The 27,761-nt window shown below is 63.1% G+C and overlaps 1 protein-coding gene across 4 annotated transcripts; it reads left to right on the forward strand.

The window, feature by feature from the left end:
- Positions 1-1,114: 1,114 nt before the first annotated feature.
- On the forward strand, positions 1,115-27,034 carry Cep170b (centrosomal protein 170B). 4 transcript variants are annotated; one of them, XM_046453112.2, is made up of 19 exons: positions 1,115-1,237; positions 4,354-4,485; positions 11,355-11,444; positions 12,569-12,647; positions 13,098-13,156; positions 14,307-14,445; positions 15,980-16,084; positions 16,219-16,689; positions 16,944-17,656; positions 17,915-18,088; positions 18,536-18,626; positions 18,791-20,518; positions 21,779-22,019; positions 23,474-23,633; positions 23,943-24,086; positions 24,208-24,296; positions 24,614-24,707; positions 24,811-24,862; positions 24,963-27,034. In XM_046453112.2, the coding sequence occupies exons 2-19, from the start codon at positions 4,381-4,383 to the stop codon at positions 25,208-25,210; spliced, it is 4,782 nt and encodes a 1,593-aa protein (XP_046309068.1). In that variant the 5' UTR covers positions 1,115-1,237; positions 4,354-4,380; the 3' UTR covers positions 25,211-27,034. The 4 variants fall into 4 exon arrangements, with proteins under 4 accessions (XP_046309068.1, XP_046309067.1, XP_046309066.1 ...); XM_046453111.2 differs by lacking the exon at positions 1,115-1,237 and adding an exon at positions 1,913-2,015; XM_046453113.2 differs by lacking the exon at positions 1,115-1,237 and adding an exon at positions 5,768-6,424 and having other exon boundaries at positions 4,361-4,485.
- Positions 27,035-27,761: the final 727 nt, after the last annotated feature.

Here is a 27,761-nt window from a genome sequence, read left to right on the forward strand (position 1 = left end):
GCTCCTGTCCAAGGCCCCACTGCTGACTCCACACCTGCTCCCCTGGCCCCGGTACCTCAGCCCAGTACCTCCACACAGCTGGCTCTGGAGGCCCAGGAAGAACTGGGGGCATCATCCCTGCCTCCCCCTCCCCTTGGAGGAAGGCCAGGTCCTGGCAGAAGAAAGGCAAAAATAGAAAAAATGACTTTTATAAAGGGTCACTTGCCAAGATGTGGACAAAGGCAAAATCAGGAGGGGATGAAGTCCTGTGGAAGGGGATTCCCCAGAGCCCCAGAGGGCAGAGGGCAGAGGGAAGTAGGTGGAGTTTCTGGGAGAGCAGGCCTGTGACCTACTCTTTGGGAAACAGGTGACCAACAGTCCCTCTTCCTCCTGGTTCCCACTAGATCTGCCCTCCTCAGGTCCTCCTCTGCCCTACCTCTCCAGCCCAGGGCCTCTGGTTGGACACAAGGCCCACCCCTACCAAGTTCTACCACCCACCCGCGTGGACACCTGAGTACTCTCTAAAGCCTTCGTCTGAACAAGTCTGGCATCAAAACTTTGGCGCCACATTGTCCTTGGGATGGCGTCCAAATGCCTGATCACCAGGCCACAGGGCCCTCCCTTTTCCCCACAATCTCACCTTCTCCATGCGGGTACTTCCCTGGCGTTCTCACAGTGTCCACCACCTGGCACACTCCCTTGGGGGTACATCTGATCCCCTCAGTGCTCCCGCCCCCAGATCGGGCCCAGCGATTGTCAGTCAACACAGGCTGTGGACAGGTACCACGGAGTGGCCAGTAGGCCCTGGTGCGAGGCGGGGCAGGCGCTGTTGTAGTCAGGGCAGGCCCGGCAGCTCCAGCACCTTTAGGATAAAGCCCCACTAGGGCTCCTCACCTCCACGCCTTCGCTCACACCGTTTCCCCACCTGGAATGCAGGAATGCCCTCTCGAAAATTCGTCCACAGCGTCTCCAAAGACGCCCTGCCCCCAGCGTTAATCCCTTCCCCTTCTCCGCTCCAGGGACACTGGATACTCTACAGTAGCACCTGGCACAGAGCGCAGCCCGTGAGAACTTACCCTAGGAACCGGGAGTGCCCTGGAGTTCCCAGCCCTAGCCCCGCCCCGGCCCCCGGGAAGGTCTGGCCCACAGAGGGCGTCCAGGGAGGGCCGCGTCCGTGCCTACCACCCCACCCCCAGCCGGCTGGAGAGATGCGGTCACAGTTGAGGCTACTGGACCCACGCCCCATCCGCCAGGCGCGGTGAGCAGGGAGGAAAGCTCCCGATCGGGCTGAGTCGGCCTCTGGGATTCACCCGACTTCCCTCACCCTCTACCCCTCGTTTGGACAGTTGGGGCCAAAGGTTGGGGGCTAGGGATGCGGCTGGGCTCCAGAAGCGAGGTTAAGCGTTAACCCGCAGGCCCAGTGCCAGCACGCTGAGCTGCTCTGCAAACCGGGTTCCGCCCAGTACGCAGGGACCGGTCGCGCGGCTGAGACTCGGGGTGGGGCGGAGACCGGAGGGGAGTGGGGCTGGGAGCAGCCCACGGGGTAGGTGGGCAGGTGGGCGGGGGCGGGGTGAGGGAGCCGGGGGCCGCGGACAGGGGGCCGCGGGGCTGGGGACCGGTGGCTGGGGGCCCGGGGCAGCCGGGCGGGGGGCGGGGCGGGGGCGGGGCCCGCGGAGCCTCTGGGCGGCGCCCACGAGGGCGCACTCACCTGCGGGCGGCCGCCCCGCCCTAACCTGGTTTCCGGCGGGGGCGGGGCGGGGCGTGCCCGGGGGCGGGGCCGCGGGGGCGGGGCGGGGGCGGGGCGTGCCTCCCGCAGACGTCAGGGACCCGCCGCGCGAGGTCGCCGGCCGCCGCTCTGCCGGTGGGCTCGGCCGGGGCTGCGGCGAGCGTGCGGGCCGCGCCGGGCATGTCTTAGGCTGCGGCCCCGCCCAGCGCTCGGCCGGCCGGGCGGGAGGGCCGGGCCGAGCCGAGCCGGGCTGAGCCGGGCCGAGCCGGGCCGAGCCGGGGGCCGAGCCGGGGGCCGAGCGAAACCGCAGGTAGGACGCGCCAGCCCGCGCTCGCCGCGGCGGGGCCTCCAGTCGCCGGCACCTGCGCGCCTTCGGGCCGCACCCGGCGCGGGGAAAGGACGGAGGGGAGCGAGGTCCCCGAGCGGCCCCGACAAAGGCGCGGGGGTGGGGGCAGCCGGCGCACCTGGCCAGGCCGGTCCCCGCCGCCGCGGAGGCGTCCCAGGTCTGCGCCAGGCAGGGAGGGGCTGCCCGGCGCGTGTCTACGCGGCCTGGCCCGGTGCGCGTCTACGAGGCCTGTGGAGGGGGCAGGCCTGGGCCCGGGTCCCCGCCCTGGCACCGGCAGGGCCTTGGTCGCCCCCGACCAGCGCTGATTCAGGAGAAGGCGCCGCTCCCTCCCCCTCCAGGCCTGGCGCTCCCGCCGGGCCGCTCCCGGCCTCCTCCCTCTGTCCCTCCCTCTGTCTTCCTCCTCTCCTCATTTCCCTTCGCCGCCGCCGTCTCCTCGCTGTCCCTGCCACCTCTCGGCCTGTCTCCAGCCTGCCTGCTCCTTCCAGTCGCCAGCCTATTTCGTTGCTGTCCCCAGCCTCTCCGCATCGCTGCCTCCTCTCCTCCCCCCCTCTGGGCTGTGGCCCTTCTGGCTGGGATAGCTGAGGGGACAAGTTTGGGGTGTTTATTATTCTCCCTCCTGGCAACCATGGCCAGGCCAGCCCAGCCCCAAACCCTCGGCAGGCTGCTGGGAACCTCTGGTGACTCCCAGGCCTTTTCAGGATGGGCTGGTGGTGACAGTGTGTGGCCTGGCTCCTGCAGAGCGGCCTGACCAGGCTCTGGGGGCTTGACCTCCCTTTGCTTTAGGCAGAGGCTGTGGCCTCCTCTGGGAGAGGCCCAGTCTGCTGGCCACAGGGAACCAGCAGCAGATGACAGCAGAGAATGAGACCTGAGGCTGAATGGGGACTGGGAGACTCTGATGGGGTGGGGGCTCTCTGGAGAGCCCTGTCATCTCCCCCAGCAGGATCAGGGCTTTCTGGGTGGTAGGGTTGTGGAGGCCTTGTATCTGCTGTCTGGGCTCTGGAGACTCTGAAGTTTCACCCTGAGGCCTCCAGTGGTTTCCTCTCTGGAGGCTGGGCCTTAAGAAAGGGCAGGGGTCCCAGAATGAGGGGCGTGCTGGTGAACTGAAACTGCCTCCTCCTGGTGCAGACAGTTCTCCCTCTTCCTGCCTGCTGGGCAAGGTGACAGTACACATGGAATGCATGGCCCCTTGGGCATTCAGATGGGTGGAGCATGGTGTTGGTCTTGCACTGGCCACCTGGAATGCAACTGAGACCTCAGTGAAGAGCTGGGCTTAGCCTCTGGTGTGGATGTTGGGCTTTGCAGTATAAGGCCTGGGCCCCAAGGGCCGGGGTGACTGGTGTCACCTCATATGTGTAGACTCTGTGCACTTCCTGGGAGGTCTGTGGGGGACCCTGACTGTTCCCAGTTTAGCGATGGCCCCCACCTGTCTAGCTCTTTCCAGGACCTCCAGTCCTTCCCAGCACCTCTGTCCCACCCTCATGTCCACCTCCACACCTCTACTTGCAGTGGCCTTGCCTTTATCTCCACCTATGCACTCACCAGGGTCCCAGCACTGTCACTTCTGTCCTGGGTTGTTGCCCTCACCTCTTGACCAGTCTTCAGATCACCATTGGACTTGTCTCCTAATTTCACCTGTTCTCTACATGAAACAGATTGTGATGTGCAGGGACTCGGAGCCCCAGGGCTGGCCTCCTGGGAAAGGAACGTGTACACTGGGTACAAGCTCCTGCCCAGACCCCGCCTTTGAGTGCATGCTCTGCTCTCAGAGCCACAAGTTCTCCGTAAGCCTAGACGAGGCCACCGCACTTACATTTTGCACTGAGCCATGATGGAGCCAGTCTTGCGCCCGAGGCCTTCTTGTGTCAGGGCTTCCAGAGAGTTCTGCTGGAGAAGTGGGCCCTCTGGCTCAGGTTTCATGTCCTGGGAACCCTGAGGGGTCACTGTGAGGTGCTCCTGGTGGATCAGGTGGACATGTGGGTTCACATACAGACAGTGTAGCCAGCATTCCATGGACCTTGTCCCTTGGCACCTAGAGAGAAGGGGGATAGGTGGGGCCTGGGGGATGGGGAGGACTTGGGGGGTCCACAGGTAGGCCTCCAAGGGGAGGCAGGTCATACAAGACAAAGGCAGTGGGACTGAAGGCACGCCTGGGAGGGGTGGGTGGCCTGCTGTGCTGAAGCCCAGCAGTTCTGGAATCAACCAGTTTGAGCTTAGATGGGCAGATCTTTGGTGGGCCTCAGGTGTGTCCAGGGGTCCAAGGCCCAGACCAGGGAGCCCCACTCTTATGACCACCTCCCTCCAGGGCCAGATAGGCCTCGTCAGCACCAAGATGAGCGTCACGTCGTGGTTTCTGGTGAGCAGCAGCGGCACCCGCCACCGGCTACCACGCGAGCTGATCTTTGTGGGACGCGATGAATGTGAGCTCATGTTGCAGGTGAGTGGGGGCTTGGGGCCTCTTTGCCTGGGTCCTTGGACCCACAGGAGGGTTCTGGGGCCTCTTGTGGGCAGGAATGGGGGGGCATGAGTGTGCTGTGGGCACAGGCTTCTGTGTGTCAGGCCCATTTCTTACGGGAAAGTGCCTGGGCTTCCGTTGGATCCTCAAAGCATCAGGGCCAGGAAGGTGATACTGCCCTGTGCAGGCAGAGGGCCGAGGGCTCACCGCTGAAGCTGCTGGAAAGAGGGTATTCCATGTCCTCGTTGTCCGGCCATCAGAACTATCTGAGGATGGTCCTGGTGGTCTTGTTCCTCTATGTGTCCAGGTGAAAGCTGGGGGCTTCCTAATGGTGCCCCAGGTGGGAAGGGCCTAGTAGGGAGGAGTGCTGGGCAATCAGAAATTCTTCTCTGGATGCCCTGGGTCTCAGAGTCTGGGTTGGCTTCTTGGGGCTTCTGCATGTGCCTGTTTGGGAAGGAAGGGCAGTGTTGCCATCCTGGCCTGGGATATCCTTTCCTGAATGAGCTGGGCTCCCTGTAGCCTACCTGCACTCCACCTTTCAGCATGCACACAGGCCCTGGCCCCTCCTGGGACCTTCAGAAGGAGAAGAACATCCTATTGGGCAACCTGTCTGTTCAGCTGAGGGGCTGCTGAGGGAGAGTTTGCCACCCCCCAGGACGTTTGGGTTTGGCGTGGCCTCCTATGTGCAACCCTGGCTGCCACTGCACTCCCTGGGTGCACCCGGCTCGGTCAGGTGGGCAGGGCCGGGATTGTGGCAGGGTACCCTCACAAGCACATTTACCTGGGCAGCAAATATTTGCTGACCTCCATCTGGGGAAAGCACTGTCCCAGTGACACTCCATTTGTGTCTGTGCTGTGTCTGAGTTTGTGTCCCTCTGAATTCACCTATAGAAACATGTCCCCAGGGTGATGGTATTGAGAGGCAGGGCCTTTGGTGGGATCAGGACTTGATGGTCCTTATGAATGGGATGAGGGTCCTTAAGAAAGCCCGTAGGGGCTTGCCAAGAAAGGACTGAAGCAGACAGGGCCCTTGGTCTCAGGCACCGTGATCTTGGCCCTCCCGCCTCTGGCATCGTGAGTGATGTCTCCGTAGTTTACAAATACCCAGTCTGCGGTGTCTTGTCCTAGGGCAGAGAGGGCTGAGCCAGACGGTGGCTTCTCAACAGATGTCCTCCCATGTGCCTGGGTCTGCACCTGGCACGCCTCAGGTTATTCCTTGGGCCCAGACTATTCTCTGCCCTTTACCCTCTTGGTGCCTCTGTAGGTGGTCAGACCATGTCAGCAGCTGTGTGCAGGAGCAGCAGGCCAATGCTTCCCACTGCCCCTGCAGGGGTGTGTCGCTCAAAGACAGCCACAGGGACAGGCAAGGCCGTGTGTGGAACACTCACCTCGAATCATTTTCTTGTGCTATGAAGCCATCTGGTGATGACTTTTACTCACTGAAAGGCACCAAGACTGTGTAAGATGTGGGGGCTCAGGCTGTGTCCCCAGCCTTGGAGAGTAGCCCCAGCCTGACCTGCGGGTTGCTCCACAGTGTGGCGTGGAGCTGCATGGCCCTGATTCAGGTGTGATGAGGGTGTGCCCTGCCATTCCCCCTGGTGGCCAGGAGGGCTCTGAGAGGAGCCACAGGGAGCCTGGGGTTTCGGGGGACCTAGCCTAGGCACTCGGTGGCCCTGCCCTGGCGCTGCTTGCTGTTCTTCTTAGGTGCTGGGGTGCCCAGACAGGGCTGAGGCCCAAGTCCTGCTTCTCAGCCTGGGAGTGGCAGAGCCCTGAGCAGGGCAGGACAGTGGTGGCTTCTCAGGTCTTCTTGCCAGGTGGCCCCTCCTGGGTTGCCTGCGTTTCTGGCTCTCCATGTCCTGGGTGCTGTGGCCATGTGACGTCTTGCATGGGAGACAGCTTGAGGAGTTGGTGCAGGCACAGGGTGAGTGCAGGTGGCAGCCCTCGGTACCCTGGCAGCTGCCCCTTCCCTGTCCTCACCCCTGTGGCCCTTGCTCGGTCACCCTTCCTCATGCCATTTGGGCCTGGGTCGGGCCAGCCTCCCTTCCTCCTCACGCCCCGTGGAGCCACCTCTGCTGGGAATTTCTTTCCTCCACCAGCAGCCCACCCAGTGTTTCTCCCACCCGGCCAGACCCCCACCTGAGCCCTTGCCCCCATCCCAGCTGGCTGCAGGCTCCCCAGCTGCCTTTCCTTGACCACCCCTCTGGGCCCTCAGGAGCTGGGTACGTGTGACCATCCCCTTCCCCGTGGCTTTCTGGGACCTGCACTTGAGGGCCCTCAGGCCCCTCTGCTCCTGCTTTGGCAGGCGACCACATGCTGTCCCGCACCCTCCCTGGCTCCAGTTTCTGGCCCCACGCCACAGCTGCACCAGCGCTCTCAGAGGCCTGCACCTGGGCTCAGCCTGGCCCCTTCTCTTCCACTGTTTCCTGCCCCTCACCCCGCACTCCGAGTCCCTGAGTGCCCCTCCCACCCCATTCACAGACAGGAGTCCCAGCCCCCACACCTGCCCTGGCTTCCCAGGGGACCTGGTTCCACTTTTACCTCCCCATGTGGACTCTATCAGTCCCCACCCCAGCCCACTAGCCAGCGCCTTCCCGTTGGCTCCTGGAGTGCCCTAGGCCTCCTCTCTGGGCCCAGAAAGTGCTCCCGTGCTGTCCTCTCCAGGCAGGAGCTGGGCACAAACATGTCATCCATCAGTGAGATGTCCCCGCTCACCCCCATATGGGGAGAGGTGCAGAGAAGGCAGCACTGCGGGCAGGACTGGGGCTCCAGGGCTGACCAGGCCCACAGTGTGAGCAGGGGGGATCAGCAAGAGTGGCAGAGGGGCCAGGCAGGAGGGCCCCTTCAGGGGAGGAGGATGAGCATGGGGGCCGGGAGGCCTGCGCACACGTGTCTGTGTGTGTGAGTACTCGTATGTCGCACGTGTGTGTGCGTGTGTGTTGCCAGTTCGTGGGGAAGTGTCTTCTGTCCTCTTGGCCTCCACCATGCTGCCCATGGGCAAGTATGACAGCTGGGACTCGGACAATTTCCTCCTGAACCAGAAACCACAATCAGAGTAGCCTTGGGAGCCCCTGCTGGCAGCAAGTCCAGCCAGCCTGCTGCAGGTTCACTGTGGTGACACTCGGGATGAGCTGGCAGGAGAGTGTGCCTGAACTTCGGGTTGTGACCACTACTAGGGTCAGCACAGCCAGTTCAGGGCTCTCCTCTACAGGGAACATCAGACATAAACTTGGGAGACATATCTTTATTCCGTTTTTAATTGAGTACAAATTGTTAGACCTTTTCTCCAACTCCGAAGCCCCTGGTGGCCTCGCACTCTGGTCTCCCTTCCTGCAGGCCTGGTTTGTGTGCTTCAGGTCTGAGCCCTGGGCCAGGAGCTGCCTCTCATGGGTGGGCTGGCTTCTAGCCCCTGAGCATGTGGGCTTGGCAGGGTGGGGGTCTGCTTCTGGTCTGAGGTGTCGTGGCTGGGAGGGAGGTTTCTGGAAGAGGGACACGAGTTCCTGGAACTTCTGTGATCTGAGAGGGGCATGGCAGAAGGGTGTCTGACACAAGGCCCTGGCCAGCAGGAGAAGGTCAGACCTGGGAGTACGTGGGTAGCCCAGGCCCAGGTGTGATTGGGGGCTGGTGGGACCCCTGTGTTGAGTCCAGAAACTGGGAACCGGAGGTGGGGGAAGCATCTTTCTGGGAGAGGGGAGGTGTTGGGGACAGGGAAGGTGGTGAGCCTGGACAGAGAGTATTATGTGGGCTAAGACCAGGGCCAGGCGAGGGTCTCAATGATGACGCTTTCAGAGTCCCCAGAATGGTGTGACCAAAGCCAGATGGTGGACTGGCAGGGAGAGGGCAAGGAGAGGTCCCCAGGGCCTGTGGCTCTCAGGCAAGGCCACTGTTCCTCCCAGGCCAGGGACAGTCCCGGAAAGTTTCAGCAGCAGAGTAACAAGATCAAAATGCTGGCAAGGGCCAGGTGGGGGTGGGGCAGATGGGGGGAGTGCCATGGTATGGCCACAGCTTGAGGACTAAGGATGAAGACCAGTGGTGTGTGTGCCTGGGAGTGGCAAGGGGTATGTTGGGCTGGCGCTCCTGGGGAGGGCCTGGAGGGTGTCCAGGGAGGCTGGCTTGTGGACAGCAGGCCCATGGCGTCATAGGTTGGGAAGTTCAGGTGGAAGCCCTTCCAAGGCTCAGTCTTCAGCAAATCCAGTGTCTAAGCTGCCCATCCTATTCACCTCAGGCCAGCAGAGCCCGGAACTGTCCTGGGCACCCTTCAGGTGAGAGCAGGTGGCCTCAGAAGCCCCCAGGCCATACTCTTCCCCCATGCCCCTTCCAGACCCTAGCCCAAGGAGGGGTCAGAGCCCAGCTCTCAGGCTCAGGCTTTGCTTTTCTGAGGCGGAGGGTTCCTTCTGAATGTCAGCGAGCTGGCCTGTATAGATGGCGGGGTGGCAGGCAGAGGTGAGCCTCCAGCCCATCTCAGAGCCCTAGGCCTCTGGCTGCTGGTGTGGGCTCCGAGTAGGAACCATGTGCCTGTCTTTCAGGGCTGCCCAGAGGGGCAGTCAAATGGTCTGCGCGTCAGGTACCCACTTTCCCCTAGAGGGCTTCAAGGCCCTCCACCCTATGGCCCTCCTCCCTGGGGGAGTAATGCCCAGAGGAAGGAGTGCCCGTGTCCCCCAGCCAGTGCCTCCCCTGCTCTTTGCCGGCCACCAGGGCCTGTAGGAGGAGGAAATACTAGGAGCGTCCAAGGCCTTGGGGAACAGGCTGAGGCCAGTGGAGGGAGTAGTGTTGGGAATGCCCCTCAGGCCTGTCCTCTCTAGGGCAGAGACTGGTGCTGGGGGCCAGCTTTGGATGAAGAGTCTGGGTTGGGGAAGAAGTGGGGCTCAGGGGCTCAAGGTCTGACCCCCTCTGCCAGAGTCCTGCTACTCTGGGGGTGGGTGAGTTGGACCAGGACTGGTCCTGAGGCCTCTCAGTGAGGGCACTGGCTGGCAGAGCCACCAACCTCTATTTCCCATGGATGATGTGGGCTGTGCCAAGGGAGGTAACTCAGAGATGGCTGCCCGAGGACCCAGTGCTCCTGGGTCAGTTGTCCCCCACACCCTGCCCACATCCTGAGAAGACAGAGGGCAGAGTGCAGAGTGTGGCTTGGGCCCCGCCCTCCCGAGCTCCCTTCTCTGGCTCCCCAGGTCTCTACTGCAGCACCATCCTTGTGGGCAAATTGGACACCTTGGGGCTTCTGGGTGCTCCCTCCTCAGTGGCAGTGTTTATGGGAGCATGGAGGCCAGTCTGTCTAGCTGCAGTGCTGTCTAGGGTCTGTGCTGGCACACCTGCAGGGCTAGACATTAACCCTGGGCCAAGCCATGTGACATTGCTTGTGTCCCCCCCCCCCCCCCGCCCCTGCTGTGTTCCCTGGACTCTGACAAGGAAGGAGGCTATGTCCTGGGGGCCTCCAGTGCTTATCTACTGATGGAGCAGGGCAGGTGGAGAGGATCAGGGAGGAGGGGCTCTGCAGTGGCCATAGGTGTGAATGACCAGCTTGGGGGGAGGTCCCACTGGAACACAGGTCCTGGACCACCTTTGTGGCTGGGGGCCATCCTGAAGGGAGGAGGGAGCAGTCGTGCCAGCTCTTAATCTCACCACAGGGGCTCTGCAGGCTGACCTCAGTGTCCTGCGGGGGTGCAACCTGGAGCACACACTGTCCTTGATGGTTTCCCAGGGTTGGCTGGTCCTGCTGGCTGGGCCCCAGGCCTGTGGCTTCTCACATGGGGGAGAGGGTCAGCAGGGATGCAGCCACTACCCGGACACCCACAGCCCCAAGCTGTGCAACGTGATTTGTGGTGTGGGGGTGTGGGGATGCTGGGTGCTGAGACCTGAGACTTGAGACACATGGCCTTGTGGACTGGGTGACATGGCCCCTACTGGCAGACCCTAAGTAGATAGAATGTGACCTGTCTCTGCTTCTGTCCTGGTAGAGCATGGGGGCTCAGTTTGGTCTTCCAGTCAAGGCTGATAGCATGAGAGAGCTGGGGTGACTGTCCTTAAGAGAGGTCCTGGGGGCTGGGGATGTGGCTCAAGCGGTGGTGTGCTCGCCTGGCATGCGTGGGGTGCTGGGTTCGATCCTCAGCACCACATAAAAAATAAAATAAAGATGTTGTATCCACCGAAAACTAAAAAATAAATATTAAAAAATTCTCTCTCTTTCTCTCTAAAAAAAGAGAGAGAGGGAGAGGGAGAGGGGGGTGGTCCTGGGTAGTCTGGTGGCCAGGGAAACTGAGACTCAGGTGGAAGTACCATGTGTATGTTGAGGGGTTTGTGGGCAGGTGCCAGGCCCTGGCCTGCCAGGGTGTGGAGGGTGGGTGGCAGCTAGAGGTGGAATTGGGTGACTCTCAGCGTAGGAGTGAGCCTGAGACTCACACGCATATGTGTCTATCACACTGAGAGGCTGTGTGCCCTGTGGGGCAAGGCCAGGAGGAGGAGGAGGTCCCTCCCTGAGACAAGTCTCCTGCTCTGCTTTCCTCTGGGTTCTGCTGGACGCCCCTGCCTGCCCTTAGAAGAACAGCCTGTCCCAGATGACAGGGTTCCCATGGGCTCCCACTGCTGAATGGGAGGGGGCATTGGAGAGGGCGTTCCTGGAAGCAGGGCCAGGGGGCAGCAGAGGATGGGAGAAGTGGCCTAGGCATCTTGCCCTAATGCCCTGTGGCCTGTCCTGGTGGCATTAAGGGGTGCCCTCTGCCAGGGGTTGGGGGCTCAGGGGTTAGTGTTGGTATTGCTAAAGAGTTCAGGCAGCATGGGGTGCTCCACCCTGGGTGGGCCCGCAGGGGTGCCTCTCCTCTTGAGATGAGGCATCTGAGGCTGTCTCTGTGCCTCCCCAGTCACGCAGTGTGGACAAGCAGCATGCCGTCATCAACTATGACCAGGACCGTGACGAGCACTGGGTGAAGGACCTTGGCAGCCTCAATGGGGTAAGTGTGGTGGACTCTGCAGTGACGCTCCCCTTAGCCCTAGCAGCACCCCTACTCCTGCTCTGACCAGGCACTTCAGCTCCAGCCCCTCCCCTCTACTTTGGCCCCACTCTTCAGTTCTGGCCTCTCCCCTCAGCTCTGGCCCTGCCTCATCTCCTGTCCTTGGCCCCTCCCCTCAGCTCTGCCCCCTTCCTTCATTTCCTAGCTTGGCCCCACCCCCATTCCCCAGTCTACTCCCAGCCTCCTGCTCCCCTAGGGAGGAATCCTCCTCTCTGCTAGAGGCCAGAAGGGCTTTCACTGGCTAGGACTTGACCTCCAGGGGTGGCGTGGCTTTTTCCCGGTGAGTGGACACCTCAGGCGATAGAGGAGACAGGGCTGGGAAGTGTACCTCCATGGAAGGACCCATGCCCAAGTGCCCTCTCTGGGTATGGGAGTTCTGTGACCTTCCCTTCCATGAGTTGTCACTGGCAGGAGCAGGGAGGTGGCCACGAGGGAGGCCCTGGTTGCAGGAGTTGGGAGGGTTGGCGGAGAAGAGCCCGGTGTGTGGAATGGAAGAACAGGGCCACAGGTGTTGATCCTGGAGGTACCTGTTGGGATCTCTGTTTGGTGGACGTGGGCCATCCTGGGATGCTATTTTAATAAGAAAACAAGCCATCAGGGTGCATCCTTTTCCCACCCATGCAGTTGTGAATCGGGGTCCCACCATGGCTTCAGGCCCTACCTACACTGTGAGCCTCCTACAAGCACGGGGTCCTACCCTCTGCAGCCTCTCAACATGCTCCCAGCAAGGGGGCCTCAGGCCCAGCTGGGGTCTGCCTCGAGCCCCTCCCCTTAAGCACACTCACCAGATGGGGCAGCCCACCTGTACAGGGCTGCATGAATAACAGGTGTTCCTCTGTTACCTGCATGGGCTTGAGAGGGCCCCCCGGGTGCTGACCTGATCTGCACTCCTGGGCCCTGGAGGGCCAGCTACCTGACTGGGCTCTAATGTCCACAGAGCTGTAGGCTGTTTGTGGCACCCTGAGGTCAGCCAGGGACACAGGTCAGCAGGGAGGGTCTGCAGAGCCTCGGCAGCTGTCCCTGGCGGACCCCACGGCTCAGAGCACTGCCCTGTTCCTCCACAGACATTTGTGAATGATGTGCGCATCCCAGATCAGAAGTATGTCACGCTGAAGCTCAATGATGTCATCCGCTTTGGCTACGATATCCTTTTCCTGAGAAACTCCCCTCCTCTGGACTTCTCCTTCCGGAACCAGGATCACAGTTCGTCCCAGAACTGTGTAAGGGCCTTAGTATTCACAGCCAGGGCCTGGGGACTCAAGAGCACCGTGCCCACGGCTGGGCTCCACCTCCTGTTGGGGACCCAGGGAGCTCCCGTCCCTGTCTAGGCCTATGCCAGCCTACTTGCTGAGCCCGAGGTCACATAGGGCTGCGGATCAAGTGACCACTCCCTGGAACCAGGGTCCTGGCTTGACCGCAAGCTCTTCAGGCTGGATGTCCTGTGCTCTGAGCATGTGGGACATGGCTAGGGAGCTCTGGCTGGGCTTGAGTTGGCCCATGCACCCTGGGCATGCATCCCACACTGGCCCCCATGCTCTGGGTGCACGTCCTCCCAGCTCTCTCTGCTCTGTGTTCTCTTTAACCTAAGTCCACATTCTAACATGTACGTGCTAGAGCGTGTGCAGCACCGTGTTCCTGAGGAGGCACTCAAGGTTAGTGCCGGTGAGCCCAGGACCGAGCAGGTCCAGTCCTGGACTCCTTGGCCGTGAGACCTTGACCCCATCCCACCCCCCGTCTCTGCCTCCTCTGCCTTATCTCCCTGGCATACATTCCCCAGGCCCAGATCCTGGCTGTGGGTCCCATGAATCAGTCTGACCTGTCCTGCCCTGCCAGAGAGCCCAGTCTGGCAGGTGAGGAAGTAGCCATTACTCTCCAGGCATATGCAGTGGCAGATGGTGGGGCAGCTGAAGAGGGAGTGGTGGGGTAAGGCTGAGCCATCAGCCTGCCGCAATCAGGACCACTGAGAGGACGGAGGCTGTGAGTCCCTATGATGCTTGGCTCTGTGGCTCAGAGGACAGACCTCTAAGGCTGGGTAGGTGGCCAAGAGCCCAGACAGGGGCTGCTGAGGTCACCCGTTGGAACAGAAGTCTCACTGGGAGCAGAGTACACCAACGGTGGGGCAAGAAGCTGGACCCCTGTGGCCACCCAGGGCCCACCAGCATCTTGGGTATGAGAAGGGTCCTGTGGAGGCCAGGAGCAGGAGGGCAAGAGGAGGCACACATGTGGAGGCCACAGGAGCACCTTCTGAGCAGGTGCCCTTGATTATGCTGGGTCATGTGTGCAGAGCCCTCATTGGGACCTGGGGAGCCACAGGAGGCAGGTGTCCCCTCTGCCCTTGCTTGTTTGTTTGGGGGCACAGGTGTGTGGGAACCTGCTCAGAGCTCAGCCAGGAGCCCAGTGGGTGGACCATCCTCAGCCTGTTTTTCAAATGACCATGGGCAGCATGAGGTCGCACAGCCAGAGCAGCAGGGCCTGTGAGCCCACTCTGCCAGTATACATGTGTCTCTGGTCCCAAACCTTGAGGACCCCTGCACTTAAAACCCTGCCACCTGGACCTGTTTCTGGTGGGGCCTGGAGATGGCAGTGTCCAGGCACTCTGTGCTGGTGTCCCTGCCTGCCACCTCCCATCAGAGCAAACCCCAGCTGGCCCTCAAAGCTCTGTGGCCTGTGGTGTGGATCCTGAGCTGCCCAAATGGGCAGGTCTCATGTTCTGTCCAAGTGGGAGGGAGAGGCTGGGTCCTCCCTGGGTGGCTGTATCCCAATGTTGGTGCCCACCCCTCACCCCTGCCGGCCTGCCCGTAGCATGAGAAGTACACCAGCCAGCTGCAGGTGAGCGTCAAGGGCCCAGCACCCAAGAAAGGCGAGGCACTGCCCGAGCACACACCCTACTGCGAGTCCTTGCATCCCAGGCCAGAGAAGGGGGACCGGAGACCTGGAGCAGGTAGGCCTTGGGCTGGTGATGAACAGGGACAGGGTGGACCATCCTCATGTCCCATCCACCATGCACCCACAATATTTCCTCCACCTAGTGACTATCCTCACACCATGTTCCTCTCCCACAGCTCCCCCCATCATGCCCTGTCCTTCCCCACTGTACCCCACCTCCCCCAAAGTGTACCTCCTCCCCTCCCTGCATGACCCTGCACCCCAGCTTGCGCACTTAGGGCACACCTTGCCTCCTTGTGCACGGGCTCAGGTGCCCGTACATACCTGCACCCTCACTCTGTACACACCTGCCCAGGCACACCACTTCCCAGAGGTCTGCAGTTGGTGGGCCACCAACTGGCCACCCATGTGGTCTCAAGCAGGTCAGAGGCAGGCAGAATGTGGATGCCGGAGGCTAAACTGCCCAGCATCAGACATCTGGACGCAATTCTACACCACAGAGCCACCGGGGGCTGGGGGGCCTCCACCACAAAACCTGGTTGTGTCTTGCGTGAGATGATAGCTGCCACCCAGCTCTGGGTGGGCACAGGGGGAGGGTGTAGCACTGGGAGGCCTGAGAGAGCACCTGGCTGGGTGTGCGGGCCATGCGGGGTGGAGATGGAAGGGGGTGTGTCCAGGGACTCTGCCTGTCCTCCCCCCAGCCTTGGCCTGCACATCTGCAGCAAGGAGCTGTGAGCAGCCAGCGTCCGGCTGGGGGGCAGCTGCACACCTTTTGCTTTCTGGAGCCCAGCCCAAGCTTGTCTTTTGGAACTGGGAAGGTTTCCAGAAAGTCATCTGAGCCGCCTGGAGTACCTGTCCGCGTCCAGGCTGTGAATACACACAGCTGGTGACAGTGGCTCAGAGCAGTCAGCTGGGCAGGAAGGTGGTTCAGCCCCGAGGGGCAGTAGAGGGTCTGGGCCAGATACCAGGGAAGGGCTGCCCTGAAGCAGATGTGTGCTGCTGTGCTGGGTCAAGGAAGGTCCTGGGGAGGGGCACTTGCCCAGGGAGGTTCACCACAGGAGCATGGGGTACTGGACGGTGGCCTGGCCTCCAGACCCTCTGCTACCTCGCAGCCACCATGCTGACTGGCAGAACCAGTGCAAGCAGGGATTAGAAAACCAGAGTTCACATGAGCTGTGACTTTAACCTCGGAGGCCAGTGTTCAGACATAAAACAGTGCTCCAAAGCACCCAGGTGCCACGTGGGCCTGGGTGACAAGCCATCTACAGAGCATTCGTGGCCAGAAGGGGGTGTTGGGCAGGCTCCAGGAGCAGAGGGCCAGCCAGGGCTGACCAGATTGCCTGCCCCAGGGATGGGCTGTGGAGGACTATACCCCTAGGGATAGTTCCTGCATGGCCACTCCCAAGGAGGCTCAGGCAGGGATAAGGCCCTGCAGGCAGTTGTCCCTCCCCAGGCATGTGGCTCAGAGCAGGGAGCTGCCAGCAGGGTCTTCAGTAGCACAGTCTGAGCCAGGAGGTGATGCCAGGGCCCGCTCCAGAGCCCCGCCTGTCCCCCAGCTCCAGTCCCAGAGTTTTCAACTCCCCCCACAGAGGCAGTGGCCTACCGCACGCCCCTCTATGGGCAGCCCTCCTGGTGGGGTGAGGACGACGGTGGCACGACACCCGAGGACCGGCGCCAGGAGGAACCCTGCCCAGGTGGGCCCCACACTGGCACACGCCTCCCCACTCCCAGGGGGCGCGGGGTGGGGACGGCTGGGCCCTGCGGGGAGACGGGCATGGTGGCAGAGGGTGGCTGCCCCGAGGCCTGGTCTGATAACACTGCCCCCCAGAGCGTCCCAAGGAGGCGGCCCAGCGGGATGGAGAGCTGGATGGCTTCCGTGCACCTGTGGAGCCCCAGGGCTACTCGCTCCGGCGGGAGCCCAGCTACTTCGAGATCCCCACAAAGGAGGCCCCGCAGCCCACACGGCCCCCAGAGACACCTGTGCACGAGGTGCCCACGAAGGACGAGGAGGGGGGTGAGGGCGCAGCCCCTGTGGTGCAGAGTCACGCCTCCTTCACCATTGAGTTCGACGCTGGCAGCCCCGGCAAGCTGAAGATCAAGGACCACATCACCAAGTTCTCCCTGCGGCAGCGGAGGCCGCCCAGCAAGGAGCCCACGCATGTGGAGGCCATCTCGGCCGAGACCAAGGTGGCCGACTGGCTGGTGCAGAATGACCCCAGCCTACTGCGCCGGCCCGGCCCCGGGGATGACCGCCACAGCACCAAGAGTGACCTGCCCATCCACACCCGCACCCTGAAGGGTGAGTGCTGCCCAGGGGCTAGCGGGTGGGGGCTGTGGGTGGCCGCACATCCACCATGCCAGCGATGGGCCCCATCAGCTTGGTCGGTTTCACTGATGAGTTCCCGAGAACCACGGGCCTGAGGGGCAGGGTCCTGCATGTGGGGTGCCCTGCCCTGCCCTTCCCCACGTGAGACCACGTGTGATGGCTCACCTCTGTCCAGGGCAGCGAGGCCTCTGGGCTGAGTGCTGTCTCCTGATGAGTTGCCCCCCCAGGCCACAAGCATGAGGATGGCACACAGAGCGACTCCGAGGACCCCTTGGGGAAGGCGGCCACGGGGGCCGGGGCCACTGCCGAGGGCTCCGGGGAGCAGGTGCGGCTGCAGAGGCAGATCAAGCGGGACCCACAGGAGCTGCTGCACAACCAGCAGGCCTTTGTCATTGAGTTCTTTGACGAGGACACGCCCCGCAAGAAGCGCTCTCAGTCCTTCACACACACGCCTGCCGGGGAGCCCAAGCCCGACAGGCGCCGAGGCCCGGGCACTGCCGACAGGGAGCGCCCGGGTGCTCCCACCCGCATGGCAGGCGGCGGCTCGGGACCACAGAGAGCCAGCTCACTCAAACGCGAGAAGACTGAGGAGCGGCTGGGCAGCACCTCGCCCGCCCCCCGGGCACCTGCCCGCCCCTTTGGCAGCGTGGGGCGCCGCTCCCGCCTGGCCCAGGACTTCATGGCCCAGTGTCTGCGGGAGAGCTCCCCATCCACCAGGCCTGGCCCCGAGAAGGTGCCCCCAGTGCTGCCTGCCCCCCTGACACCCCGAGGGGCCAGCCCCGTGGGACCCCCAACACCCCCACCACCTCCCACAGACCCCCAGCTCACCAAGGCACGCAGACAGGAGGAGGAGGACAGCCTCAGTGATGCGGGCACCTACACCATCGAGACAGAGGCCCAGGACAGGGAGGTGGAGGAGGCCCGCAAAATGATTGACCAGGTGCCATAGCAGCTAGGAGAGTGCCCATGGGGCACGGGGGGAGGGCACTCCCACTGGTCTGCTCCAGGCCTCTGGCCCCATGCCTAGTCCACCTGGGTGGAGGGGCTCCAGGAGGCCTCATAGCAGCCCTGTCCCAGCCTCTTACCTGGCTGGAGCTGGGCCCATTTCCCACTTGACATGTCCAGCTACATTCTGCCCTGTCCCCTCCAGTAGGAGTGGGACCAGGCACCTCTGACCCTCAGTGCTGTCTCCTTGCAGGTATTTGGGGTATTCGAGTCTCCCGAACTCTCCAGGGTGTCAGCGGCCACCTTTCGCCCAGTCATCAAAGGGGACAGAGAGGAGTCCAGTGATGAGGGTGTGGCCCAGCGCATGGCATTGCTGCAGGAGTTTGCCTCCCGGCCACCAGGCTTGGCACCCCAGATGGAGCACCAGGTGTGAGCCCAGGTGGCCCTCCAGAGAGGGCCTGGGGCCCGAGGTCAGCAGGCCTCTGATTAGGGCAGGCTCCCAGGGCAGTTGGACTGGGCTCTGGCATGGAGGGCTCAGGGCCAGGTTCTGAGGCCAAGCTGAGTTGGGTACCAGGGGCATGGGCTGCCCTAGACTGGACTGATGGAGCCAAGGGTCAGGGCACAGCCACAGCTGCTGACCAGAGCTGAGCCCTGACTCCCAACTCTGCCCCTCTGGCAGAGCTTGCCCAGTGGGTATTCATGATGGGCTGATACAGGCCCAGGTGAGACCGTGAGAGTGGGGTCACCTTGCTGTCTGTGCCTGGGGGTGCATGTGGCAGGTGCAGGTAGCACAAGTGGATACCCTCCTGGCCCTTGGCCTCCAGATGTGTGCTGCCCATGCTGTGGACACGTACTCCTGCCCTTCTTTCTGCAGGGCCTCCTGGTTCCGGGCTCCCCTGGGGCTCAGAAGTGGGTATCTCGCTGGGCCAGCCTGGCCGACAGCTACTCAGACCCAGGTCTGCCAGGTATGTGACCCAGGGAGGCCATGGGGTGGAGGCCAGGTCAGGACAGCCTCAGGCCACCGGCCACATTCTTGGCTTGCCTTGTCCTGGGCTAGAGCAGGGTGGGGCCGCGTGCTCAGGGCTGCAGACCTGCAGGCGCTCTAACCGGCTGTCCTTGTGCCTTGCAGACGACAGCCCTGGGCCCAGGGCTGGAGAAGCCGAGGGGCCCCTGCCTGCTCGCACGCGGCGACTGCTCCCACGGCTACCGGGCAACAGGGCTGCCAGTCCTGCAGGCCACGAGGCTGCCAGAAGGAGTGGGCCCGGGCCACCCAACCTGGGCAGAGAGCCGGCCAGCTACCCCGTGGGACAGGAGGACCTGGAGCCCGACAGCCTGAGTGATGCCAGCGGGTCGGACGGGGTCCCAGAGCCAGGCGCAGAGCAGCTGGAGGGGAGACGCAGGGGCCCCCAGGAGGGGCCAGCTGGGACGCGGCGCTCACCCAGGACTCCTGGGGAGCCGGCCCCCACGTCTTTCTTCATTGGAGGCCAGAGCAGGGAGGCCACTTCCTCCCAGAAGCCGTACGTGGCTCCTGGGGAGGTGCAGGGCCCTGGTCGGGCAGCCCAGACCAGCCCCCCAGCCAGCGATGGCCTCTATGTCAGTACCAGCGGGAGGATGGTCATCCAGCTACACACTGGGCCGTCCCCAGAGCCCCACAGCCCCTGCCTGCCCCCTCCCAAGGAAGCTGTGGCCTTTGTGCGGCAGGAAAGCTTCACCAAGGAGCCGGCCAGCAGCTGTCCTGCACCTGGCAAGCTCCCGCACGTCTCCAGTCACCCCCTCCTACAGGACCTGGCTGCAGCCCGGGCCTCACGTATGGACTGCCACTCACAGGACACCCACCTGATCTTGAAGGAGACCGAGTCGGCCCTGGTGGCCCTGGAGGCACGATTGCTCTCCAAGTCTGCAGAGGGAGAGGGGGAGGGGGGCAGCACCCCCAGGCCCCCAGAGGACTCATTGTCTGGGGACTCAGATGTGGACACGGCCAGCACCGTCAGCCTGCTCAGTGGCAAGAATGGACCCAGTCCAACAACCCCCCAGCCCCGAGGGCGACAGGAGAAGCTGCCTTCCCCACCAGCAGTGCCAGACCCTGGGGGTGCCACCCAGAGCAGCACCCGGGAACAGCTGTCCGAGAAGCAGCAGCACCCACCAGGCCCAGCAGACCTGGGCTGCGGGGAGCCCCCAAGACGCCTGGCTGCACGGCGGGGCCATGGGCCCCGAGGGTCCCTGGACTGGCCTGATGATGAGCGGGGCTCTGGCCTCACCCACCCATCCAGCTCAGACTTGGTCATCTCCAACCATGAGACCCCGGAGGCCACTGGGGCAGGTCGGCCAGGACCTCGTCGGAAGCCAGTGGCCCCCCCGCCATCGCCCGCTGCTCGGGAAGAGCAGAACCGCAGCTCCACCAGTGCCCAGAAGGTACATCAGGCACTGACCCGCTCCAACAGCCTGTCCACCCCCCGGCCCACTCGGGCCTCCCGCCTGAGACGAGCCCGACTGGGGGACACCTCAGACACCGAGGCCATGGACAGTGAACGGGGGCCCCCGGCCAATTCCGAGCCAGCCGGCCGGCCAGCTCCTGAGCAGGCCAAGAAGCTGTCGCGCTTGGACATCTTGGCCATGCCCCGGAAGCGGGCAGGCTCCTTCACAGGGCCCAGCGACTCTGAGACAGCCCCGGCCCGCGCAGGCTTTTCCGGCCGCAGTGTCGAGCTGTACTCCACCAGCCGCAAGCCCACCATGGCTGAAGCCCGCGCCGCTGCCAGGAAGGCCGCCGCCGCCGCCGCCACTGCCACCCCTGCCACCCCTGCGGGCTCCCGCCAGCCCTTCAGCCGGGCTCGCCCAGGCAGCGCCAGATACTCTTCCAGTGAGTGTGGGTGGCGGGCTGGCGGGCTGGCGAGCGGGCCGGGACCAGGGCGGCCTCCAGCGACTGCCTGCCCCGTGGCAGCCAGGGGAGCCCTTGCTCCCAGAGCTGGAGGTTGTGTTGCCGACTTGCAGTGTCCCTGCTGCCCCCCACCACACCACACCCCCCCCCCCCGTGCAGGCAGATGACTCTGACCTCCCTGGGGACAAGGGGCACATCCCATCTCCCCACTGGGCCCAGGGGCTGGCCCTGCCGCTCTTACACTCTAGCTGAGTCCTCCTGTGACTCCTGAGCCAGCCACCACAGGGCCTGGGGGACCTGGGGGGGCTCTCCGTGGTCCTCTGCTCCCCGTGCTGCTGTGGCTGAAGCCCAGGGGAGAGCACTGGATGCCTGTGCCGTCGGTGGGAGGCTCTCTGACAGCCTTCCGAGCCCACAGACCTCTCCGCCAGGGAAGGCTGGGTCAGACCCCCATGAGAGACCCACCCTGCACCCGAGGCCCATGTGTCCAGCGACAGGTGACAGTGGCCGCTGGAGCTGCTGCCCGCCTTCCCTGACAGGGTCCTCACACACACAGCTGCCCTCTGCTGACCTGCAGGGGAGCTGTGCTCATGGAGTAGATTGGTTTGAGGCTGAGGAGCTGCAGCTCTGCCCTTGCTCTGGCCGCACTGCCCTGCCCAGGGCTGGCCCACCTGCCCCCACTACCTGCCACCCACCCATGGCTGCTGGGTGCACTGGCAGGAAGTCTGCCTGGCAGAACCCACTGTCACTCCATGTCACACCTCCATGCTCGCAGGCATTCAGGCGCCCAACCCCAGCCACAGAGCCTGCTTCAGAGCCTCAGCTCAGGGCTGGGTCAAGAGCCAGGACCCTGCCCAGGGGCGTGCCTGGGCTCACCCTGTGCCCTAACCCTGTGTGGCTGACCCTCAGGGGAGGTCCACCCCCATCGTCCATGTCGGCTCAGCACCTTTCCCTGCTGTCCTGGACTGGTTCCTGTCTCATCAGGGATAGATGTCACTTGGGTCACTGAGGTGGACTTGGGAGTACCTGGCCACTCAGCCCACGTGTTCTCTGGGCAGGTGGTGGCTGGTGCTGGCCTGTGCTCCCTGCAGCTCAGCGACTGCTGGTGCTCTGCTGAAGAGCTTCTGGGTATGGGCTCCAGCTGTAGTCGTCCTGCAGTCTGGGGACCTCAAGGGCCCCGGGGGTGCATGGGTGCTGAGCTTGCTCTGTTCTGTTCTTGCTCCTGAACCAACCCACTCATCCCAGACGCGCGTCGCCGGCAGCAGGGCTCGGACTACACGTCCACCTCCGAGGAGGAGTACGGCTCCCACCACGGCTCCCCCAGACACTCGCGCTCCCACGCCTCAACAGCCACGCAGACCCCCCGGGCCAGCGGTGCTGGCCGTGCTCGCCCCCGGGCCCCCGGCCTCCGGGACACTGATGACGAGGAGGAGCCTGACCCCTATGGTTTCATCGTGCAGACAGCAGAGATCGCGGAGATAGCCAGGTGAGTGGCCAAGAGCCGGCAGGGGCTGGACTGGGGCTCTCCTCCTGGCCCCAGGTAGATGTGGAGAATGCTTGGGCGGGCAGTGGATGAATGAGATCTGCCCATGAGGATCAGGGACCCCAGGAACAAGGAGGGCACCCCAGTGTTTTTATTAGAAATGAGCTTCCTCACGTGGACATTCAGCAGCTGTCGGTCTCCAGCCCAGATGATGGGAGGACGGTGCGGGGAGATAAGTGGAGTGAACATGGTCTCCCCTGAGCAGTGGTCAGTGCCACAAAGGCTGGGCCTCAAAGGTTTATGGAGGGACAGGTGAGGTCCTGGACCTAGGTGGATGCCACGTATTTTGTTGATGCTCAGCCTGAGAGCCCCTGAGGCACCCCGAAGTTGACGAGAGGCAGGTGGCCCTCCAGAGAGTGACCCACAAGAAGATGGGGGACACAGGCATGTTGGCAGGGATGGCAGCTGAAGCCACTGTGGAGTAGGTGTGTCGGGGGCTGGGAGAGAGGAGGGCTGGGGCGGAGCTCTCCCTTGGATAATGCCACCTGAGCAGAGCATGGGGACTGTCTGGCCACCCAGAAGAGAGGTGTGGTCCCTGGATGGAGGCACTGTACCTGGGCGAGGCGAAGGGCGGGGGGATGCTGAGTGCCAGTGTGTCCCTGGGCAGAGAGGGCCCACAGCAGCAGACAAGGCACGTCCCCATGTCAGAGGGACGTCCTTCTATTGTTCTTGTGATGTGGGGTGGGACCAGTGAGGCAGTCCTGGTGGGCAGTGATCAGACAGCCCAGCTTGGGGCATGGGCCAGAGGCACTGCTGGTCACAGAGGGGCAGGTAGTGGAGACCCTGTGACAGCTGGGGACAGAGACCCGGTCCTCCATGGGCCCCAGGACCAGGGTGTGGCCCCAGCTAAGGCCATGTGGGTGGTAGGGCCAGGGAACAGCGTCCACCCCCAACAGGTCTCTGCCCCCACCCTCTGCCCAGCTCTCCCCCAGGGTGTTAGGAACCCCAAGTTCTAGTTGCCATGGCGGTCCACCCTTTCCCTGCCTCAGCTCTCCTGCCTGCAGGGGTGCTCCTGTGCCCCACACACCCTGTGGCTGAGTCGCACCCACACCCAGCAGCCACCATGCCCAGTCCTGCCCAGGAGCAGGGGGGGCACTGCCCTCCTCTTGGCAGACCCCCCCTGTCCCTCCCCAGGGCAGTGGTGAGTGGAACCTCCTGGTGGGGCTCTGGCCCATTCCATTGCTGCCATGGCTTGGGGCCAGAGTGGGGGGTTGCATATCCCAGGCCCCTGTCCCCCATCCAGTGCCACGTCAACGTGGCAGGGTCCCACTTGTGCCTGGAGGAAGTGCACTATCAGGTGGGGGCAACCTCGAGGCCCGTGGGCTCCTGCTGCCCCTTCCCCATGGCGCGAGTTTCCATGAGGACCCCCACAGACCTGTCCTTTCTGCCGGCTGCAGGCTAAGCCAGACCCTGGTGAAGGACGTGGCTATTTTGGCCCAGGAGATCCACGACGTAGCTGGAGACGGTGACTCGCTGGGCTCACCAGGGCCCACCCGCAGTCCTTCTCTTGGGAATGTGCCCAGCACCCCCGCCTCAACCATCTCCGCCCGTGAGGAGGTAAGCCCTGGCTTCCTGGGTGCATGTGCCAGGGGCAGTACCTGCTACCAAGGGAGAGTCCTGCACACCCTGAGCTCAGACCCTCTGGGCTGACCCCCTGCCATCCACCCCCACAAGAGGCCATGGCCTGGGGAGGCCAACACACCTGAAGCTCAGCTGCCCCCATCCGAGGGAGCAGGCGCCGGGGGCACTGAGCGGGCAGAGCCCCTCATGCTCTCTGCCTGTTGTAGCAGAGGGGCTGCTCCTTCCACCCTTTGGTGGTTGCCCTCCGCCAGGCGTGCCAATGCTGCCCGCCCTGCCCCTCTGCAGCTGGTGCAGCGCATCCCAGAGGCCAGCCTCAACTTCCAGAAGGTGCCACCTGGCTCCATGAACTCTCGGGACTTCGACCAGAACATGAACGACAACCGAGAGGGTGCCCTGGCCAACAAGACGCGGCCTCGGAGCCGCGAGGAGGTGCAGGTCCCCTCCTGCCCCACCGCCATGCTCGCGGGGTCTTGACCGGCTGTCTGGGTGCAAGGAGTGAGCAGGGCCACCTGGGCACTGCTGGGCCATGCTAATGCCCGGGTCTTCCCAGGTGATCTTCGATAACCTGATGCTGAATCCTGTGTCCCAGCTGTCACATGCCATCCGCGAGAACACGGAGCATCTTGCTGAGAAGATGAAGTGAGTCTGGCCCTCAGGCAGGTGCTGATGTGGTAGGTGGGCGAGACCCTGTCGGGCCGTGGCCTGCGGGGCCACATGGTGCGCTTGCTCACCTGAACCCGGCCCCACGCGGCAAGCAGAACCTGGGCTCGGAGAACCCCACCTCCTCCCTCCCTAGTCCCTCAGTGTTCTGCACGAAGATGGGGACCACAGCACCAGCAGCCTGGCCCTTCTTATGCTCTGGGGCCCAGGAATGGGTCACGTGAGCAGGAGAGGTCTGGGAGGTGTCACGCCCAGGTCCCCTGCATCCTCATTCTGTCCTGTCCCTCCCCTGGAAGGATCCTGTTCCAGAACACGGGCCGGGCATGGGAGGACCTGGAGGCCAGGATCAACGCCGAGAATGAGGTGCCCATCTTGAAGACGTCAAACAAGGTGAGGCTGGGTGGGCAGGGTCAGGCAGGGTCCCGCCCCCCCCTAGACCTGGCAGGGGATGCCCCAGTGGTCCTGCTCCACCCACTCACTGTTTCTTCCCCAGGAGATCAGCTCCATCCTGAAGGAACTGCGGAGAGTGCAGAAGCAGCTGGAAGGTAGGTGAGGCCCAGCCCTGGGGCAGGAGAGGGGGAGGCTGCTGGGCCACCCTGCTGCTGGACCCTCTGTGGCCTGACCCTCCTGACCTCCAACCTGCAGTCATCAATGCCATCGTGGACCCCAGTGGGAACCTGGACCTGCTCACAGGAAACAGAATTTGCACAAGCTCGGGGCAGCCCGGGCTCGGGAAGGGCTGGACAGCAGCCCAGAGCCCGTCCACGCCCACCTCAGTGGAGACCTTGTTGCCAGCCCTGCCCCTAAGGAGCTTCCCACAGCGGGCCAACTGTGGGCCCCCCGGCCTCCCGGAGCCTGCCTTCCTCCCCGATGCAGAGAGGTTCCTGATCTAGGCCAAGGCCAGGAGGGCCAGGCCAGCCTCCCTGTGCGCATGTGTCCTGTACCTGCCCACCCACCTCTTGTCCCACCTGCCCGACCTCAGGCAGTTCTCTGTGAAAAACCCCACATGTGCCATAACCCCATGGGCAAGCACCTCCCACACCCAGGCCCCCTCCTCAGCCCCAGCCAGCACCCCAACCTCATCCAGCCTCCAATGGCTGCCCCTACCCCCACAAGCCTCCTGGCCCAGTGTCTGGTGTGGCCACTGCCAAGAGCAAGCCCTGCAGGACACATACCCACCCCTCATCACTGTTATTTTTGTTCTTAGCTTTAAAGAAAAATGTAGTTTGTGCCATTGCAGGGAGGTCCCACCAGGTGACCACAATGCTACCCTCAGCCTGTCAGGGCCCTGCCTGGACTCACTGGGAGGCTCTGAACTGACCTGTTGCCACCCTGTATGCTGGGCATGGGTCATTCAGTGCCAGACGTGGAGCTGGGGAGGGCTCGGGCATGTTCCCACTCCTGTCCAGGAGGGAGAGGACTTGCCCTGGTGGCTCTACCTGCTCCAGTCAGCAGCCTGGGCAGGTGAGCAACCCTGGAGGTGTTTGAGGCAGAAAGCCCACAACTCTAAGCCTCTGGTGCCAACACAACTGCCAAACCCACGGAGCTTCAGGCTGCCCCAGGGAGACGGCCCACGTGTGGGCAGGTGGCATAAGCTGGCCTGTGGACCCGGGTGCAGAGTTGTGGAGACAGTGTCCGTTTAGAGCCAGCCCAGGTCCGCCGGCATGCTGACTGCAAAGAGCGGCAGAGGTCATCCCAGCCAGGGACCTGGACTTCTAGGGGGCTTGGGGGTGGGCACATGGGCGCACAGCCCCCGGGTGAGGTGAGTGCAAGACCAAAGGGGCTGGGAAGCAGGCTCCCCGAAGCTCCCTGGTTGGTGGTCTGGACAACATGGCTGCCTCTCGCGCCCCCGGCCTCCCTCTTCTGTGGCATTGAGTCAGTCCTCTGCAGCAGGCTCCTGCGGCCTGACCCGAGGTGGGGAGCAGGGGCTGGCCCAGGAAGGTTGTGCTTTCTCAGGATCCTTCAGCTGGGAGCATGCCGGGGAGCAGAACCTGCTCCCCTGCTGCAGCGGTGGCCGTTTCTGGGGCCACCAAGCCAAAGAGCCTGTTGGCTGTGGTAGGGTGGGGCATGCCCTGGGATCAGATGGTGGCTGTGCCTACGCTGCTCCTGGTGTCAGTGCAGGCGTGGGACCCTGGTGGGCCCTCCACTGTGGGAGGTGGCTGCAGGCCCCACGGGTGATGGGCTCCCTGTTTACAGATAGCTGGCGTGGAATCCAGTGCAGGGCCCTGCACACCCGTGCCCCGGCCCACCTCATGTTTACGTGTGTGTTCGTGTGTGTGTACACTGTGTGTGTGTGTGCAGGGAGGCTGGGGGATCCCGCCTGGCCCTGTCCCCAGAGCCCACTGTCCATTTGGAGGAGGTGCTAGTCCAGCCTGCCCGGGTGCCGCCCACCCCTGCATGCCCCTCCCAGCTGCCCACATCCTGTTTCCCGGAATCAAGCCGTGGCCACTTGCCTTGTCCAAGACTTATCCACCCTCACCCCTGCTCACTGCTGTACAATTCTTTTTATGCACAAACTGGTGTCCCCACCCCCACGCGAGTCCCTGTGTTCCTCCCCTCCAGCCTTTGACCTGGGATTAGTACCTACCTGCCTGGCTTCTTGGAGGTATGGCTGTACACTGTTCTCAGGTGGTCTCGTGGGTGTCTTTCAGAAAATGGTTATTTTATATGATTTGTCATGCAGTTCTAATAAATCATTCTTGTATCACGTGGCAGCACACCAGTGTCTGCTGCCTTGGTCTGCTCCTCCATCCACGGTCTTGGGGTGGGGTGCTGCCTGGGACCCAGCTAGTTTCCTCATGGGGTCAAACATGCCTTTTGACCCCCAGACCCTTGTGGCTGCAATTCAGAGGTGTTGCCACCAGGTGGCGACCTAGGCAAGAAAGCCAGGCAGATGGTCCCTCCTAACGAGAGAAAGTATATTTTATCTTAGACGTCGGTGACATGGCATTCAAAAACACTCAACAGTATGCCTGAGCTGTGTAGAAATGGGCAGCAGGTGCCAGAACCCTGTGCCAGGAGTCCCTGCCACCACAGTTCTTTCCCCTGACCTACATCACTGGGTGCCTGCAGCTCTGGGTCTTCAAGCCTGAGGGTATTGCTGTCCCCACCACCTTGATCCTAGAAGGCCCCTGCTGTGCAAGTGGCTGCTGGCTGGGCATCTGCAGGATGCAGCCCGGGAACCTGGGGAGTAGCCAAGGCAGTGGTCAGTGGTCAGGCTTCTTGGTGCCGAGCACATGCTGTGGCCCCCATCAAGCCCACCCCCTTCACTGGCACCTGCCCAGCTGCCAGGCCCGTCTCCTGAATCTTGACAGTCCCCATTGGCAGCCGCCCATAGTGGCTCAGGAACAGGCCCCACTTCTGTGGCAGACACCCCAGCCTGGCACCTTCATGGAGGAGGAAGCTAGGCCAGCTGGGGGCCCCAAGGTCTGCATCGGAGTGGAT

This window comes from Marmota monax, unplaced genomic scaffold, assembly GCF_021218885.2.
Source record: "Marmota monax isolate L192 unplaced genomic scaffold, Marmota_monax_Labrador192_F-V1.1 WCK01_AAM20220418_F8-fsc00190, whole genome shotgun sequence".
In the NCBI taxonomy this organism is placed as follows: Eukaryota; Metazoa; Chordata; class Mammalia; order Rodentia; family Sciuridae; genus Marmota; species Marmota monax.